The sequence below is a fragment of the Taurulus bubalis genome (assembly GCF_910589615.1).
Source record: "Taurulus bubalis genome assembly, chromosome: 19".
NCBI lineage: Eukaryota > Metazoa > Chordata > Actinopteri > Perciformes > Cottidae > Taurulus > Taurulus bubalis.
In genome coordinates this window covers 4,192,388-4,210,061 of record NC_136607.1, presented here as the reverse complement: position 1 = coordinate 4,210,061, position 17,674 = coordinate 4,192,388, and the positions used below count along the sequence as shown (strand labels likewise).

Sequence of the window (17,674 nt, the reverse complement as noted above, 5' to 3'; positions counted from 1 at the left end):
ATGTCTGAGCATGTGCACCCGCCACAAGGTGTGTCCCACCTGATGCCCAGATCACGGCCGTAACGCCGGCCCCTGATTGGCCCGGGGCCATGCACCTGTGCTGTTGTTTTTACAGCCCCCCCATTCCACTCTTCGCGCCACCTCCAGGTCCAAAGATCGCTGCAATGTTTGCTCAAGCTCAGAGCTGTTAGGCATCCGAGGGAGGCGGGGGCTCTTCCTGCTTTCAACCTGAAACCTAACCACTCTCTATCACCACCGCGGCGCTTCACCTGTCGTCCCATCCTGCGTGTCTTTCATCCTGCTGGAGGCCCCCGGTCAAGCCCCGTTCTCTGCCGGTGCCTGGACGTCCAGACAGAGCACAGACGAGGTGGGGGAGGGGCGGTGGGCGCCTGGATTTACTTCACCTGAGTCGGAAGCAAAGGGAGGATCTGCCTCTTATTGTTTGTCCCGTTGAGGCCCCTGTGTTCCTGTGTCTATGTGTGTGTGCAGGACTGTGCACAGGAAGTCACTTCTTCTTTTTCCTTCTTGTTTGAGGTATGTGGCTTGTTTTTTCATTTGTTTTGCAGACATTGGTGAAATGGTGGATGTACAGAACCTTAGTAGGGACTTGTGTCCCTTTTGTAATGTTGTAATCCCATTTGTTTTCATATTTCATTCGTTATGAGAGTGCGAGCGAGGGAAACATGTCCGACCGTGAAGAATCAGGGCCTCGCTGAGTGTATTGATGACAAACTATGTCTCATCTTCTTTGACGTGGACGACAGACAATTCTTTTTGACTTGCGTTGAAAACAAATACAGGGGAATGAGCTGCTCTCTCTCTCTTTCTCTCTCTCTCTCTCTCTCAAAGTCAAACTTTCACGGTCGCCTCGCTAATTTGATCTTTGTGGTGACGTAGACTTCCCTCTGGTACAAAGGGTTGAGAAAGGAGTGCCTCCCCGTGCATTTACAGCTCCACAGAGCAGATAAAAGAAAGTCTAAAGATGTCGCCCGATATCACCTCATGCACATCCGAATGTGTTTTTTCACCTGGGTGTAATGTAGCATCCAAGCCATTTGTTTTTCTTTATGGCTTTAAGAGCAAACCAGGGTTCTGAACCGTACTTGTATGCAAACAAGAACCTCAATAAATACACTAGTTCCCCTACTCACTTCTGCCACAGTTTCTCTTTAGTCGGTCCAGCTATGAGGAAATGGCGTCGCTCTGTGATTGGTGGAAGTTTAACGTAGTGCTCTTTCTCCAGGCGGGAGGTGTGGAGATGCTGAGCTGAAGATGGGGTCGGTAACGTCGTACTTCGGCCCGTTGTGTGGGAAAGAGGAGAAGATAGGTGAGCTCCGACTGCTGGGCATTAAATGTAAAGGTTCTTTAAATGTAGAGGTTCTTGTTCTTGCATCGCCGGCGCTTCATCCACGTTGTGTTTTCTGTCACAGAGGAGGAGAGACACTTCCGAGCGAATGACAGACCCTTCAACCTGTCTTACCACTATGCCGTGAGTATGGAAGGGGAAAACGTGAGACGAGACACACGGCCGTCTGCCTTCGCCACCTTTCACCTGTCACTTCCCTCTTCCTGCAGGACAACGCCATCAAGACCGCCAAATACAACCTTTTCACCTTCCTCCCGCTCAACCTCTTCGAGCAGTTCCGGAGGCTCGCCAATGCCTACTTCCTCTTCCTCATGGTCCTCCAGGTAGATACCGTGTCTGTGTTGTAGCACAGGTAGCCAGTGAGGATCATGCTCACTGATAGCGGCAGAGAGACGGATGTCTTTGCAAATGTTGTCCACAAATAATTCTTGTTAGGAATTTGACCGTTGACCTGACAGCTTCCAGAATATTAGAGATATAATGCAGATGCATGGTATTAAAGCATTTTTTTCTTCTCAGGTCATCCCGCAAATCTCCTCCCTGTCCTGGTTCACCACGGCCGTCCCGCTCATCTTGGTGCTGTCCATGACGGCGGTCAAAGACGCCAGCGATGACTTAGTAAGAAGGAATCGTGGGGATTCCGCTCAACGCAAGACGGAAAGTAATCCAAACACATGGGAATAATAATAACCCCAAAACGTTTTCACTCTTTTGTCCCCCGAGTAGAACAGACACCGAAGCGACAAGCAGGTGAACAACCGCCTGGTGGACGTCCTCATCGACGGAGAGTGAGTCGTTTTGCCTCGCAGATACAAATATATCCTGTATATATCCAGCTTTCTTGAGCTTCACAGAACATTTGTTATTTAATTTCGGAATCTCGTGGTGTGTTTACATTTTTTTCTGGCAGACTGAAAAATGAAAAATGGATGAACGTTCAGGTTGGAGACATAATCAAACTGGAGAATAATCAGTTCGTCACAGTGAGTATGGAGAGGCCACGATAACAATAAATGAGACAAAGTTCCCTTTGAGTGATCATAAAGCTTATTTGTGATCTACTTTGAGCTGTGCGCACTGTATTTTGACGCTTTCCCTTTTGAAGGCTGACCTCATGTTGCTGTCCAGCAGCGAGCCTCTCAACCTGGTCTACGTGGAAACGGCTGAACTGGACGGGTAAGCGCGGCTGACGGCCGATGTCTCACACTGGTCTTGGATTTCTCCCCCCCCCTCCCCCCGCCCCTCCCTCAGCCGGGTCCCTCTCACGTCCTCTCGGTGTGTCTCCCCCAGTGAAACCAATCTGAAGGTGAAACAGGCCCTGACGGTAACCGGAGAGATGGGGGACGGCATCGACGCGCTGGCTGGCTTCAATGGTGGGAAGCTGAAAGAAGCAGTGTTCAGCATAGTTTGACAAGTAGCCCACCATTCTGGGATAACAGTATTTGTGGCCGATTTTTGTTCAAGATATTGGGATTTCTCTGTACTTATTTCCAACCTGTTCAGCCCTTTTTATATCAGGAAAATCAAGAAGAAATCATGGTATAAATCCCTCCCCCACCAAAAGAAAAAAACACGTTAGGTATCAAATTAAACATAAAAATCAGGGCTACAATAATATATAATCCTGATGTACAACCTCTAAACACAACTCAAACAGTAAATAGGATTAGTTATTAGGGTTAAAATTCACAATTTTTGTGTTAGAGCTGTCGTAAAACATTGAGGTAGGAACAATGGAAATTACACAATTAAGTGTAGAACTAAATACCTACTCTTCCTCATGAACACATCACACTTTCTAGCAGTTAACTTAACTATGTTACTGAATCTCTCTCTCTCTCTCTCCCTCTCTCTCTCAGGTGAAGTGCGATGCGAGCCGCCCAACAACCGTCTGGACAAGTTCAAGGGAACCCTCAACCTGGACGGACAAACCTACTCTCTGGACAATGACAAGGTGCTGCTCAGAGGTTGCACTCTGAGGAACACCGAGTGGTGCTTCGGTCTGGTCATCTTCGGAGGTAAATAGTTGCTCTGACCGGAGTATTATGCGAGCAACAGAACTCTACCGTGGCTCGAGAGACTCAAGTCTGCAGGGGCGGGAAACAGATCAACTCAAGTCAGACCAGTTCCAGTGTGGGGCGGGGGGGGGGGAGTATCTAAAGAAGACTGTCAATTATAACATAAAAAAATTGCCATGGCAGTCAAATACGGCATTGATTAAGAATTAATGGAATTTGCAAAGATAAGGGCAGTTAATGGTGAGTAGATTAAATTAACTCTACTTTAGCTACAAGCTCCTATTTCTTTTTTGCAGCCTACCGTCTCAGTAAATGACCAAACCTGCACTCAGTTAGCATTTCATATGCTAACGTTGGATGAGTTCGGTTAAATACCGAAACTAACAAACATGAATTGAGTGAAGGAAAACCTGTTGCACCCGAAACGAATCCAGGGGAGCAAAAATAGATGTTTTCAGAGCCACCAACCACTGAATTTGATAAACATTTCAAAAACGACTCAATCGGAATCTCTGCAGTAGCTTTCATCAAACAAGATAGACAAGGCAGGCACGTGTTGGGAAGTCCACGTTGTAGTTCGTCACATTATAACAGGGGTGTCAAACTCATTTTAGTGAAGGGGCCACATGCTGCCCATTTTGATCTCAAGTGGTGCCGGACTAGTAAAATCACAGCATAATAACGCATACATAATGACACTATTTCTCTGGTATTTTAAGATATTTCTACAATAAACTAGAAACATAAAGACCAAAAATTCATACACTGTTTATTTGCCTGGGCTCTCCTCTGCAGATTCCCTCGCAGTTGGACAATATCTTTAGTAGTGTCAGTACTCCAATCAATTCCGACTGTGGCTCAATGGTTAGCATGCCCGTATGTTTGACACCCCTGCATTATGACCTTACAGGCCTTCACGAGAGAAAGGTTAAGTAAAACACACTATGAGTACAAACTTCATTACGTATTAATGACCGATCTAAACTTGACTTTCTCTTCAACGGCGTCTCTACAAATGCCGAAAGCGCATCTCTTATTTTATCCATCTGCATGATTGTCTGCGTACGGACATTAACATTCAGTGCTGGACTCTCTCCAGGTCCCGACACCAAGCTGATGCAGAACAGCGGGAAGACAATATTCAAACGGACGAGCATTGATCACCTGATGAATGTGCTGGTGTTGTGCGTGAGTGTCAACTTTAAGATTGTCCAAGCGTTGACATTGCAGTACGGATTGATACCGTCTTTCTATATTCCTTATATTGAAATGTGTGATATCTTGACGCCATCAGATCTTTGGCTTCCTGGCGTTAATGTGCACCGTCCTGGCCATCGGCAATGCGATCTGGGAGGTGAGGGAGGGCTCGGTGTTCACGGTCTTCCTCCCTCGGGACCAAGAGGCCAGCGCCGCCCTCTCTGCCTTCCTCTCCTTCTGGTCCTACATCATCATCCTCAACACGATGGTGCCCATTTCGCTCTACGTCAGGTGCGGTACGGCAAAAAAACGTAGCGTGACTTTAGTTTCAGAGTCCTAGTCTCACGCTCCCCTCCCTCCTTCCCTCCCTCCCACTGTGTGTCGATGTCAGTGTGGAGATCATCCGTCTGGGGAACAGCTTCTACATCGACTGGGACCGGAAGATGTACTACCCCAAGAGCGACACCCCCGCCCAGGCGAGGACCACCACGCTCAACGAGGAGCTGGGCCAGATCAAATACATCTTCAGCGACAAGACCGGCACCCTGACGCAGAACATCATGACGTTCAACAAGTGCACCATCAACGGGAAAGCTTACGGTGAGCTGCTGGGCCCGCATGCAGCGTTTAGTTGCACGGACACACCGGCGGTGGCTGGATGACTGATGACTGATTTGGGAGTGTATTTCTCTGTTATCCAGGGGAGCTGTTTGACTTCTCTGGACAGAGGGTGGAAATAACAGAGGTGAGAGAAGAATGACGACGCACCATTGTATATTTCTGTGAATGTTGTGTCTGTCACTCCAACTCTTTTGTCTCTCTTCCCCTCCGCAGAAGACGGAGAAAGTGGACTTCTCCTGGAACCAGCTGGCCGATCCGAAGTTCGCCTTTCACGACCACAGCCTGGTGGAGACGGTGAGAGAGGGAAACGAAGAGGCTCGGGCCTTCTTCCGCCTGCTGGCTCTGTGCCACACCGTCATGCCCGAGGAAAAGAAAGAGGGTGAGCGTCCTCCAGTTATACGTGGATGCAGAGGAGTTACATGTGTGTGTGTTCTGTCCCTGATTAGGAAATGTGTGAAATTCCTTCTCTTTCTTTTTTCTTTTTTCCTTATACATATTTTTACTACTCGTATGAACCATTTTTAGTGGCAGTAAAAAAAAAAAAAAGGACCCAGTGACTGACAGCAATGCAACTTTCCCCTCCCCCTCTCTCTTGCCGTCTCCATCTCCTGGCAGGCGAGCTCAACTACCAGGCCCAGTCGCCCGACGAGGGCGCGCTGGTGACCGCGGCCAGGAACTTTGGTTTTGTGTTCCGCTCGCGCACCCCAGAGAGCATCACGGCCGTGGAGCTGGGCAGGCAGGTCGTCTACGAGCTCCTGGCCGTTCTCGACTTCAACAACGTCCGCAAGAGGATGTCCATCATAGGTGAGAGGGAAAATGTTTTTTTTTCAACGTTGCCAAAATATGACGTTTGAGTCTCTGTAGACTTTCAAGAGAGATAATATAATTCCTTCAGGGTTTTGTTCCCGGCTGCAGCGATGCACCGATATCGGGCCAATACTGACTCAAATTGCTGGAGCAGTTATCGCGACAATGGGGCCGATCTATTCAATTATATTATATGTTTCGATAGTAACTTTGGTATCTAGATTATAGAGTAGAATTTGAAGTACTAGATACGTTTGGACCAATGTGTTGCTGCATTAAAACCGTTTTCACTTCAATAGTAATCCCTGTTAATTGTGTCAGTGTCAGTGTCAGTTTCTGGTATTATTTGCTGGTATTATTTTAGCAACAAATAATTCAGTGCATTTATAGCGAGTATAGATATTTTAGTTTTTACAAAGTTAGAAAAGAAATCTGTCAATAAATCAATGGGCCGATACCCAAAGTATTCCTTAGCTCCAATCACACGGTGAAAGTTGCCACTTCGAGCAATCCTCATTGGCGCTTCAAGGCCGATCCGATGGTTGTGTCTTCTACCCTTTAGTGGAAGGCACACTGTTCGCGTGGATCCATTTAACTCCGTCTCACCCTGTCATGAAAGTGATGCTAGCAGCGATGTGTCGCCTCACGACTCCCAACATGATTTCCAGTGCGCGACCCCAAAGGCAAGTTGACTCTCTACTGCAAAGGAGCAGACACCATCATCTACGAAAGACTGCACCCGTCCTGCAACAAACTGATGGAAGTGACCACCAGACACCTCAACGTGAGTGACGGCGTAGTTTTTTCTTCTTTTCGCAACGCATTCGCCTATTTGACAGTTGAATACGTGTTTTATTTGTCCAACTGGAACAGGAGTATGCAGGAGACGGCCTTCGCACGCTAGTGCTGGCCTACAAGGACCTGGATGAGAGCTACATGGATGAGTGGAAGCTGCGCCACCATGAGGCCAGCACCGCCATGGACGACCGAGAGGAGAGGCTCGATCAGCTCTACGAAGAGATAGAGAAAGACCTGATGGTCAGTGCACATCGCTGCGGAGTTTGATTGGTGGTTCATGTTCGGCTTTGTTCTTTGGGTGCCTGCTTATTTGGGAAAAATATTTAATATACTGCATATCCTGCTACATAATAACGTTAGATTCATAACGATGAGACACAGAAAAATGATGAAACCCTGCCTCAGACCAATAAAAATATCTCATATGCAGAACTGCAAATGAAACCAGCATTGCTTTATTAAATGTATGTTTTAATCCTGCCAGGGGAAAGAACATGAGCTGTGAAAACAGTGTTGCATCACACACACAGACTGAATCATTTTAACATTTTTGCCCACCCTTTTTTTGTTTTTTTTCTAGCTGTTGGGAGCGACAGCTGTGGAGGACAAGCTGCAGGACGGCGTGCCACAGACCATAGAGCAACTGGCTAAAGCTGACATCAAAATCTGGGTGTTAACTGGTGATAAACAGGGTGAGTGAGTCACAGATTTTGTGTTCCCGTTTGAATCGCACATTTAAAGACGGGTAAAGTGAGACACTAATGCAATGAGAAGTATATGCTCCTTTTCTCTCACTGTTGATCTCCCCCTTGGGGTCTCTAATGGTGCATCTAAACATGCTGTGTTTCATGTGTAAATTCACCAGAGTCACAGAGAGAAAATGTTTTGGCACATTTGAGGTATGATTTGCACCGCGGTAACTGTGCGTATTGAAACAGAGACGGCGGAGAACATCGGCTACTCCTGCAACATGCTGAGAGAGGAGATGAAGGAGATTTTCGTTGTGGCGGCCAACACGGCGGAGGCAGTCAGAGAGGAGCTGCAGTACGTATAGTCCCAAAGAAAGGACTACTGAATAGAACAAATATATATTTAGCAGGTCATTTTCCAACATCAACACATTTCATATAACTATGACAAAAGAATTGTTGGGATTTAATAATGTATTCCACACAATTTGACATACATTTGATGCTTATTTTTTCGGTGTAGTGACTGCTATGCTAAGGGAAGTTATGCAGTTTACTATGATAACTGTATTTTAAACAGCTGGATATCCTTATGGTTCGGCACACATGTTAATCATGGATTAATTACACAGTTTCACATTATCCATCACAATGTTTTCATTATCCGCCAAAACTTTTCTTTAAAACTGACCATCCCCATGCCCAACCTCTTCAGGAATGCGAGGAGGAAAATGTGTCCCGACGGGGCGGAGGAGCCGACTGTGATCAAGGGTCGAGCCGGCCTGTTTTGGATGGAGAAGATGGAGAGAGTGGAGGACGAGAAGACGGAGGGAGAATATGGCCTAGTTATAAATGGGCACAGTTTGGTAGGAAGGCTTTTTCAGTCACGCTTTCTATTTTTCACCAGCTGCTGAATAAACAAGACATGTTGGACCCTTTTATCTCCGTATATCGTTGATCCGGAAAAGTCCTGCTAGATGCGCTGTTTTTATTTTACGTTTTTTTTTAAATATAAAGTGGCCTTGCTGGGCCCAAAAAAAATAACACCAATAAAAAATAAATAAATTTCAGGCTGATTCTAGTATTTTTAGACCTAATATATATTTAAATCTAACAGGGTTCTTACGATCATGGAAAACCTGGAAAAGTAATGGAATTTTAAAATGGTTATTGCCAGGCCTGGAAAAGTCCTTGAAAAATATAAAATCCCAAAAGTTTAGGAAAAGTCATGGAAATGTGTTATATTCATGTGTTCATGTCGTTCATTTACGCTGAGTTTGCAATAATGACACAGGCATATATATATATATATATATATATATATATATATATATATATATATATATATATATATATATATATATATATATGTTTATTCTTTTAATCAAACTATTGTCTCTCATTCATTTGTGTCATTTAAGGTTTACTGTATGCTTTGGAATTCTCATTGTTAGTTTAAAGACTACATTTTCTCACTTTTTCATGTTTACACCGAGATTTCACAAAATGTTTGGTCATGGAAATTTGGTTTAAAGTTATGGAAATCCACTGGTCAAAATGTGTATGAACCCTGATCTAACTACTTGATGATTTATTTTTGGTATCAGGTTGAATTTGTGTGTTGTGGCTCTACTCCTGACCCTCATCACGACCCTCTAATCCCATCTTCCCTTTGGTCCTCAGGCCTTTGCACTGGAAAAGGACTTGCAGCTGGAGCTGCTGAGGACAGCATGCATGTGTCAGACCGTGATCTGCTGCAGGGTCACCCCTCTGCAGAAGGCCCAGGTGGTTCAGCTGGTGAAGAAATACAAGCAGGCCGTCACTCTGGCCATCGGCGACGGGGCCAACGATGTCAGCATGATCAAGGGTGAGCCCATTCAGGGTACCGCGACAATCCGAGAGACGTATTTGCAGTGAAAGCGAACACTTGGCCGATAGTTGTTGTTACTCATCACGTGAACCCTGCGTCTTTGTCTTCCTGTCCCGCCCTCCAGCGGCTCACATCGGTGTTGGTATCAGCGGTCAGGAGGGCATGCAGGCGGTTCTCTCCAGCGACTACTCCTTCGCCCAGTTCCGGTACCTTCAGCGCCTCCTGCTGGTGCACGGCCGCTGGTCCTACCTGCGCATGTGCAAGTTCCTAAAATACTTCTTTTACAAGAACTTCACCTTCACCTTTGTGCATTTCTGGTATGCATTCTTCTGCGGCTTCTCTGCTCAGGTATGATGTCACATCCTTTTTAATGGGTTACATGCAGAGGGGAAAAAAATGTGTGATCGAGTGAGGCACTTGATAAACTCTAAGAATAATGCATATTGAAATAAATGATGTCTCTGGTTGAAATGGGAAAAAAAATTACCCACTGCAGGTTATTTTTTTTACCTCAGTAAACATTAGTTTATGGTCTCAATCTCTAGTTTCTTCAATACAGCATTATGTTCATTCGTAAATTATGCTCCATTTAGAGACAAAGACTATAAAGCAGAGTACGCTTTAAGGCGGGGCTACAAGGTTATTCACAGGTCGCCACTCCGTTGTAAGTTCATTTTAACATTTTGATGCCTAAAAATGTCTTAGTCGGCATTCCGTTTTACTCCATCTTCATGCCACTTCTGGTTGCAAAAAAACAAGATGGCGACGGCCAAAACAACGAACTAGAGACTTCAAACGGCAGTCCACAACCAGCGGGATGTGTCAGTCTAGAACAACTCAACAGACGTAATTGGAGAGATGGACACTATGGAAACAACGATACAAAAATACAAATAGTTTGCTTAAATGTACCCTATTCAACAAATGTTCGACATTAAACAGATACAATGTTATTAATGCTGTATTTACACGACCAATGTCCTCTTTGTGGTTCTTGTTCACAGACGGTGTACGACGAGTGGTTCATCACCTTGTACAACCTGGTTTACACAGCACTTCCTGTCCTCGGCATGAGCCTCTTTGACCAGGTGTGCACTATCAATAATAATAAGTTCATGTTCAGTTCCTTTGAATATAGCTCACAGGCTCCAATACAACATTTTAATTGGTTTAATATCATATAATGTATCTGTACTACATCAGCCCACTTGTATCCTCTTGGCTCTCTCTCTCTCTAATCCTCTGATTCATTCTGCAGGATGTGAACGACCGCTGGAGTTTCCAGTACCCCCAGCTCTACTCCCCGGGCCAGCTCAACCTGTACTTCAGTAAAAAGGCCTTTGTGCGCTGCATGATGCACAGCTGCTACAGCTCCCTCATCCTCTTCTTCATCCCGTGGGCCGCCATGCACGACACGGTCCGAGACGACGGCAAGGACGTCGCCGACTACCAGTCCTTTGCTCTGCTGGCGCAGACCTGTCTGCTGATCGTGATGAACATACAGGTTGGGGACAGCAAATGGGATTCATCGAAATGCAACCTTTGAAAACACACATCATGAACGACTGAATACATATATGTGAGGCTGAATTAAATGCGTCTCTTTGCAGCTGTGTCTGGACACCCACTACTGGACGGCAGTGAACCAGTTCTTTGTCGGGGGCAGCCTGGCCGCTTACTTCGCCATCACGTTAACCATGTACAGCAACGGCATGTTCCTCATCTTCACCTCCTCTTTCCCCTTCATCGGTGAGTACGATCGGCTCGTACAATATTATAGTGTGATAATAAACGCTTTTACTGCGGGGTTGTTGCTGCTGGTCTGACGCGTCTGGAACTTCCAGGCACGGCAAGAAACTCTCTGAACCAGCCCAACATTTGGCTCACCGTCTTCCTGACTTCCCTCCTCTGCATTCTGCCGGTGGTGGCTTTCCGCTTCATTCTCATTCAGCTTCGGCCCACCATCAACGACAAGGTGAGACGGCACACGACACCGACACTCTCTTATACCTCAGTGCCTTTCTCCCTTCAATAATTAAAGCTCTCTGAGTGATAACATATGTTATATGGCAATAATGCGGCCATTTATACTCCCACATTATCCCATGTATGTTCCAAAAAGCCTTCTGATGTACTATAATGTGCAGTGAGTGTAAGCTAACGCTAAGTCAGCTAGCGTTGGCTAGTTAACGTTAGCAAACTCACGCTAGCTAACATTAGCAGCAGTAGGAAACACTAAACATTTTACACACAGTTATTGTTTGCTTGATAACTTACTTTATTGTTCTTCAAAAGACAAAATGAGACTTTCTTGCTTCAGTTTCTGAGTCAGCTCGATCCACCATGTCCACCATGAGCTCGCACACGGACTGAATGTTGGCTTCTGCACATGCTCAGACCGCAGCCGCTTTTTGCTACTTGAGTGTATCAAGTTAGCTTAACTCAAACCAATTAGTAAATGAGTTATTTTCAACCTGCAAGTAACTGTTACTTTGTAAAAACTAGTAAGAAATGATATTTTTGAGTGTGGTCACATTTGCTTGGTTTGACAACAACTGAAATATGTTTAAATATTGTGTCTTTGGACTGATAAAGATCTATCAGGTTGCTGAGCATCATTAGCGTTAAAAATTGGATTACTGAAACATTCAAGGGCCGGCTGCCTCCACTTATCTCAGATTCATACATATCAAAATGTTGGCCTTCAGTGGCGTCATCTATGAGGTAGTCACAATACCTTGGGTTAGTAATAATAACATGAATTAACATTATCATTTCAAGGTAAAACATCTTTTAAAGTGGCGACTGTGATGGACTTAGCTGGCACTGGTACATTAAGGATATTTCGATATAGACTAAAGCCTTATAATAATTCTGAGGTCACATTATGGGATACAAATATACAAGCCATGACATTATAGAGATATGTGGACCACCAGCAACATGTACCCATATCGAGGTCTACATTAACGACTCGTCCCCCCCGTCCTTCCTCTAGGTGAGGACCAAGTTACGGAAGGAGGCGCTGCCGGCGCCGGCGCCTCGCCGCCCGCCCGCCAGGCGCATCAGCACCCGCCGCTCAGGCTACGCCTTCTCCCACGCGCAGGGCTACGGCGAGCTGGTGACGTCCCGGAGGTTCCTGCTGAAGATGCCCCTGAGGAGCCGACCGGCGCTGTTCACGCAGACGGACTCCCCGCTGGCTCAGAATCAGCCGCAGTTCTACCGCACCATCGCCGAGGAGCCGGAGGACTCGCAGGGCCCTCGGGCCGGAGGAGCGGCCGCCGCAGCAGAGTGATGCATATCACTGGGAACATGTTGAACTTGGCAGCACATGCAACCTCAAAGGACCACACGGTGCTTTGGTGTGTTTCAGCAACACTCACACGCTGCTCAACATCACTGCTGACAATTGATTTTCTTATATCGGCTTCAATTTATTTCCTTATAACAACAATCAACACATGGTTTTAAGCAGGGAATCACTTGAATCTCTCAGATGCTGAAAAGCACTTTTTCATTGCAAAGAGGAGAGATTAAAACCACATTTTGGTTTTCCAACAACACATCGATGTAATAATGCTTTTCCAGTTCATTTCAATAACGACTTAATTGACATTGAATCAAGTCAGCAAATCAAGGCTTTCAGGAAAAGTTGTGAAAGATTATTTTAAGTGTCGGCTGTTTTATACACCGTAGAAAAACAGTAGAACATAAGCAACCTGGATGGGTTGATGGCTTTATGAAATTTAGAAATATTTGATGCAGTTTGTCCTTAACGAGCTGAAACATGCAAACCAGGAAACTTACTACTGTCATGAATTGAACCAAATTGTTGTGATTTCAAAGAAAGTTCAGTTGAAATGAATGTAAAAGGTTTTCCACTGATCTCACCACACTGCCTCTGACATGAAGTTGTATTTTGTACCTTTTTTAATTGTTTGTTTTTAGTTTTCTTTTCTTCAAGTGGATTGTCAATACTCAGGGTGTCATTCTTAGAAAGCATGAAACAGTGATTTTAGTTGAAATCCACTATTTTCACTCTGTTGTTTACATAATTATATATATGATGATGATTTTTTTTAACATTGTTTTAATAATGCTCTGCTCTGCGTTAATTAAACTGTTTGTTCATTTGACATTTTCTTTGCCTGTGAAGATGTACTCTGTACCCTGGCGTTGTCGCCGTATTGGTGACATAAAGGTTCAGTGATTCATACGAGGGACAGTGGGACCAGCAGGCGCCACACATTATTCATAAAATCCCCTTTTTCTTTTCAGTTCAAACACATATTTTGCCATCATGTCATTCATTTTTATTCCGTCACCCTTTCTACAACTCCATAACTTGATCGACATTGATCGCTAGACCAAGTAATCTTACATCTCATATCTTATCATGACGTCAGATGGACACACCTCCGCTTGTGGTTCCCAAGGTCGGCTCATAATGACGCTTCCTGCTGAACAAGTCGGTTGAAACGATGTTGATTTTGTAGATGAACTGATAGAAACACACATTGAGAACAAGCCTGTACACAGAATATGTATATGAAGGGCAAAAATGTCTTATTATTGTAAATATTTGATAACTCGGACTCTTTCCAGAAGCCTCAATCCTCCAGATTTGTATGCATTATGCATGCTTTCTCTCTCTCTCTTTCTATCTCTCTCTCTCTCTCTCTCTCGCTCTCTCTCTCTCGCTCTCTCTCACATACATGCATCCTGGACTGTTATGTCTGCACTACACACACACACACACACACACACACACACACACACGTACTGCATTCAACTGCAGTGTCCTCTGGGACTGCCAGCGATGACATCACGGGTGGAGGGCTGTCCCGGGCACGGATCCATTTGCTTTCTGATCCACAAGAAAAAGAACACAGCTCATGACTCCAAATGTTGATAACAGGTTTGAAATAGAGGGGAGAAAAAGAATCCTGAAAAATGACTGTCAAATGATATCTTTTGAATTATTTTAAGGACCATTAGAAGTCCTACACTTGGCAAAGATTCAGATTTAGCATTCATTCCTTCTGCTACAGGTTAACCCTGGCTCCTCCCCTTTCTGGCCATGCAGCACAGTCAGCAGACGCCACAGTGAAGGTCACGAGAGACCCCCACAGCATGGAAGGGGACGAGCGCTGGTATGCTCTATAAATAAGCTGCTTGTGTGGCACACCCAAACCAAAGCCAGTGGCTTGATCGTTTCATCCTATTTCTGATTACAGACAATTGTTGAACTTTAATCATACATTATTAATTTCTTACAAGCTACATTTTGTGACCCAAAACTAATTCTGCTAAATCCTTCATGCTATTAATAGACTGATATTTATTGTTCCAGGAACAAACAAATAAAAATCAGAAACTGGGGCAAATCGGGGACGGGGCCAAAGCACGGTGAGCCTGTGTGTGCATAAGTGTTTCGACAAACAACAGCAATCTCCCTGAGGTCAAAGTTCAAGCTTCGACTGGTCAGCTTCTATAATAGGAGACAAGCAGACTTGACTTAAAGAGAATTTCACACTTGAGCGGTCCAACTGGGCCTTGAGAGGACCGGGCAACAATCGGCTGCTCTGTGGGACAACCTTCTGTATTTGTGAGCCCCAGAGGATGTCCTTTTTTTTGTGATTGTCACTCAAGATGTTTCCCTTTAACCACCACTTTGGCACATGAAGAGGTATCTTCAATTTGATTCAATTGCTTTTGTATAGCCCAAAATCACAAATACGAATGTAATTTACAATCTGTTCACATACGACGTCCCAGGACCTCACATCAGATCAAATTTTGAACTCTTATGTCCAGATTTTTGACTTTGATTTGCTTGGATGCCTGATCGCTCAGACACTCAGACTGCTTATGAACCCCTTTCCCTTTCCCATTTCCCCGATGAGCCCCAGAGAACAGGCTGCCGGTCCGGCCTCCCACCTGTCACTAGTCAGGTGGGGGACATTTTGACATCAATACTTTTAGCCTCTAGGGGTCGTTCAAGGCACCTTAGACGCATAGTATTAATTCTGCGATAGACAACCATAGACGGGAAGTGGACGTCACCCATTTGGTTTGTGGACTGCCGTTCTAAAGCCTCGAGTTTGGCATATTGGGCGTCACCATATTGGTTTTTTCTTGGCCTGTCAATCACAAAGTAGCCCCGCCCTAAAACATACCCTGCTTTATGGTCTATTTGAGTCTAAATAGACCATAGTCCACTAAACATGCTGTATTGAAGAAGACTGGAAATTAGAACGAATGCAAGTTCAATGCACTTCAGGCATTGGCTTCCCTTGACAGAACCACAGGTTGCCGCCCATGGAGAACCGATCATTTACCACCTGTGGCACATGATTATCACAGAACAGCTGAGTAACCTCTGCAGGTGTAGATTCAGAGGCAACCTGACTCGGCATGTGAGGAGCCGTACTCAGCGTTAAGACTTTAGCTTAGCAGAGGTCAGACATCGGTGTAACTGTTTTAAATGCTTGACTAAAGGGATCGAGAGAGACATGCAAAGGGAGAGTTATCTATGAGTGGTGTCACTTGTGAGGCGCGTGTCTAAATAAAGGATTACCTTCAACCTTAGAAAGTGCACCCGGCTCCCAGCTGCAACATTAGCGCTGGTGTGCCGCATATCACTCATGATCCCAGGAGAACATGTCAGACTCAGCAATAACTTCTATGAGCACGGATCTCATCAGGCTGGTCTGGTTGGTGACACACCGGGCCAGGAAATATTCTTCTACTGAACAGAGCCTCTCTATAACATTGTGTGTATTTGGCTCTCTGCGCTGTAGGGCAAACGGGTAAAAGTTCCTTGAACTCCTGTTTTTTTTTTAAATAGAGATCACGCGACCCACGCCTGCGCAGAGTTCCGATGACCCCTGTTTGAGGCGAGTCCAATGGGTCCCAGAGGCCTTGTTCTGGCTAAAAAAGCATGCGCTCAATGTTCAGGGTTCTATGCCCTGAGGAGAGAAGCTCCTGTAAGTACTGGTCACGTCAGATGGGGGGAGGGGAGGGTCTTCCAAATGTGGAACAGCGGCAGGGATCACATTTCATAGGCGGTCACATTATCATGTCGATGACACACAGTGGAAGGTTAACATGAGAGGCATGTTAGTTTCCTCTGATTCCTATTAGGCTGGCAAAATATGTGTGCCATATTCTTTTCACTTACACACACACTTGGTTGATTGGCCTTGCTGTGTGCCATCTTGCTCATTCACAGTGACACTGTCCGTGACTTTCTCTGAATCCTCTCTTCGGCGGACTGCCCATGAAGCATTAAGCATCTAATTTACGGATTTCCTCCCGTAGTGCATCTTCCGCCTCCCCTCTTACAGCGCTGCTTACGTTTTGGGTTTTATCCTCGGAAATAACCTCACATAAACCCGGCCGCTCCCTGCAGTGCAGATTAATAATTTATAGAACTGGCAAAACATTGCATTTGTGCGCGCGTGTACGTGCGAGACTGGAAGATGAAGAAGAGCACCCTCTCTTCTGTGCGGGCGCTGACAAGCTGGCAGGAAAAGATGGCGGCTAACTGCGTGAGCCACCTCGGAGCCAGACTGGACTCGGAACAAGGTCACGGGTCTCGGCTTTTGGTAGGAATCAGGGTAAATTCAAGCAGATTTGGGCATCAGGTCAAAGATTTTGTTGAGTGCGTTACCTCACAAGACCCCACAAAGGCTGTGTTGGTGTTTGTTTACTTGTTGCAACCGCAGTTAATGATTCACAGAAATGTAGATGACATCAGTGCATCGAGTGGCTGCCTGGTTGAGAAATATTAAGAGTGGCCAAATTTAAGAGATCATTTGGAATGGAGATCTTCAAATATCCGTCTTCAGTTGATTAAACAACTTCAGTACAGACACAGCCAGGTGCATTCTGGTTGATGCATCCTCGTGCCTCAATTAAACATTAAGCTTCAGGGTTCATACACATTTTGACCAAATGGATTTCATGACTTTTCCATGACTAAACCAAATTTCCATGACCAAACATTTTGTGAAATCTCAGTGTAAACATGAAAAAGTGAGTAAATGTAGTATTTAAACTAACAATGAGAATTCCAAAGCATCTAATAAACCTTAAATGACACAAATGAATGAGACAATAGTTTGCTTAAAAGAATAAACATTTATATAGATGCCTGCATGTATGCCTGCTTATATTTTGAGCGTCTTTCTTTTAAAAGCATATTAATTATTTCAAACTCAGCGTAAATGAACGTCATGAACAATGTAACCATTTCCATGACTTTTCCAAAACTTTTTGGATTTTTATTTTTCAAGGACTTTTA

General features: G+C 45.0%; 1 protein-coding gene across 1 annotated transcript; it reads left to right on the top strand.

Moving 5' to 3' along the window:
• Positions 1-12,661, top strand: LOC306751327 (putative phospholipid-transporting ATPase IM; the record flags this gene model as incomplete). Its single annotated transcript, XM_079234891.1, has 28 exons — positions 1-28; positions 1,244-1,327; positions 1,431-1,489; positions 1,576-1,689; positions 1,886-1,984; positions 2,093-2,154; positions 2,277-2,349; positions 2,472-2,542; positions 2,657-2,739; positions 3,226-3,384; positions 4,484-4,572; positions 4,679-4,872; positions 4,973-5,181; positions 5,283-5,326; positions 5,416-5,581; positions 5,818-6,006; positions 6,678-6,793; positions 6,883-7,047; positions 7,388-7,499; positions 7,746-7,851; positions 8,212-8,362; positions 9,180-9,363; positions 9,491-9,714; positions 10,371-10,454; positions 10,625-10,870; positions 10,977-11,115; positions 11,211-11,341; positions 12,365-12,661. 28 exons carry the CDS (start codon positions 1-3, stop codon positions 12,659-12,661), a joined length of 3,678 nt encoding a protein of 1,225 aa, XP_079091017.1.
• Between the last annotated feature and the right edge of the window lie 5,013 nt (positions 12,662-17,674).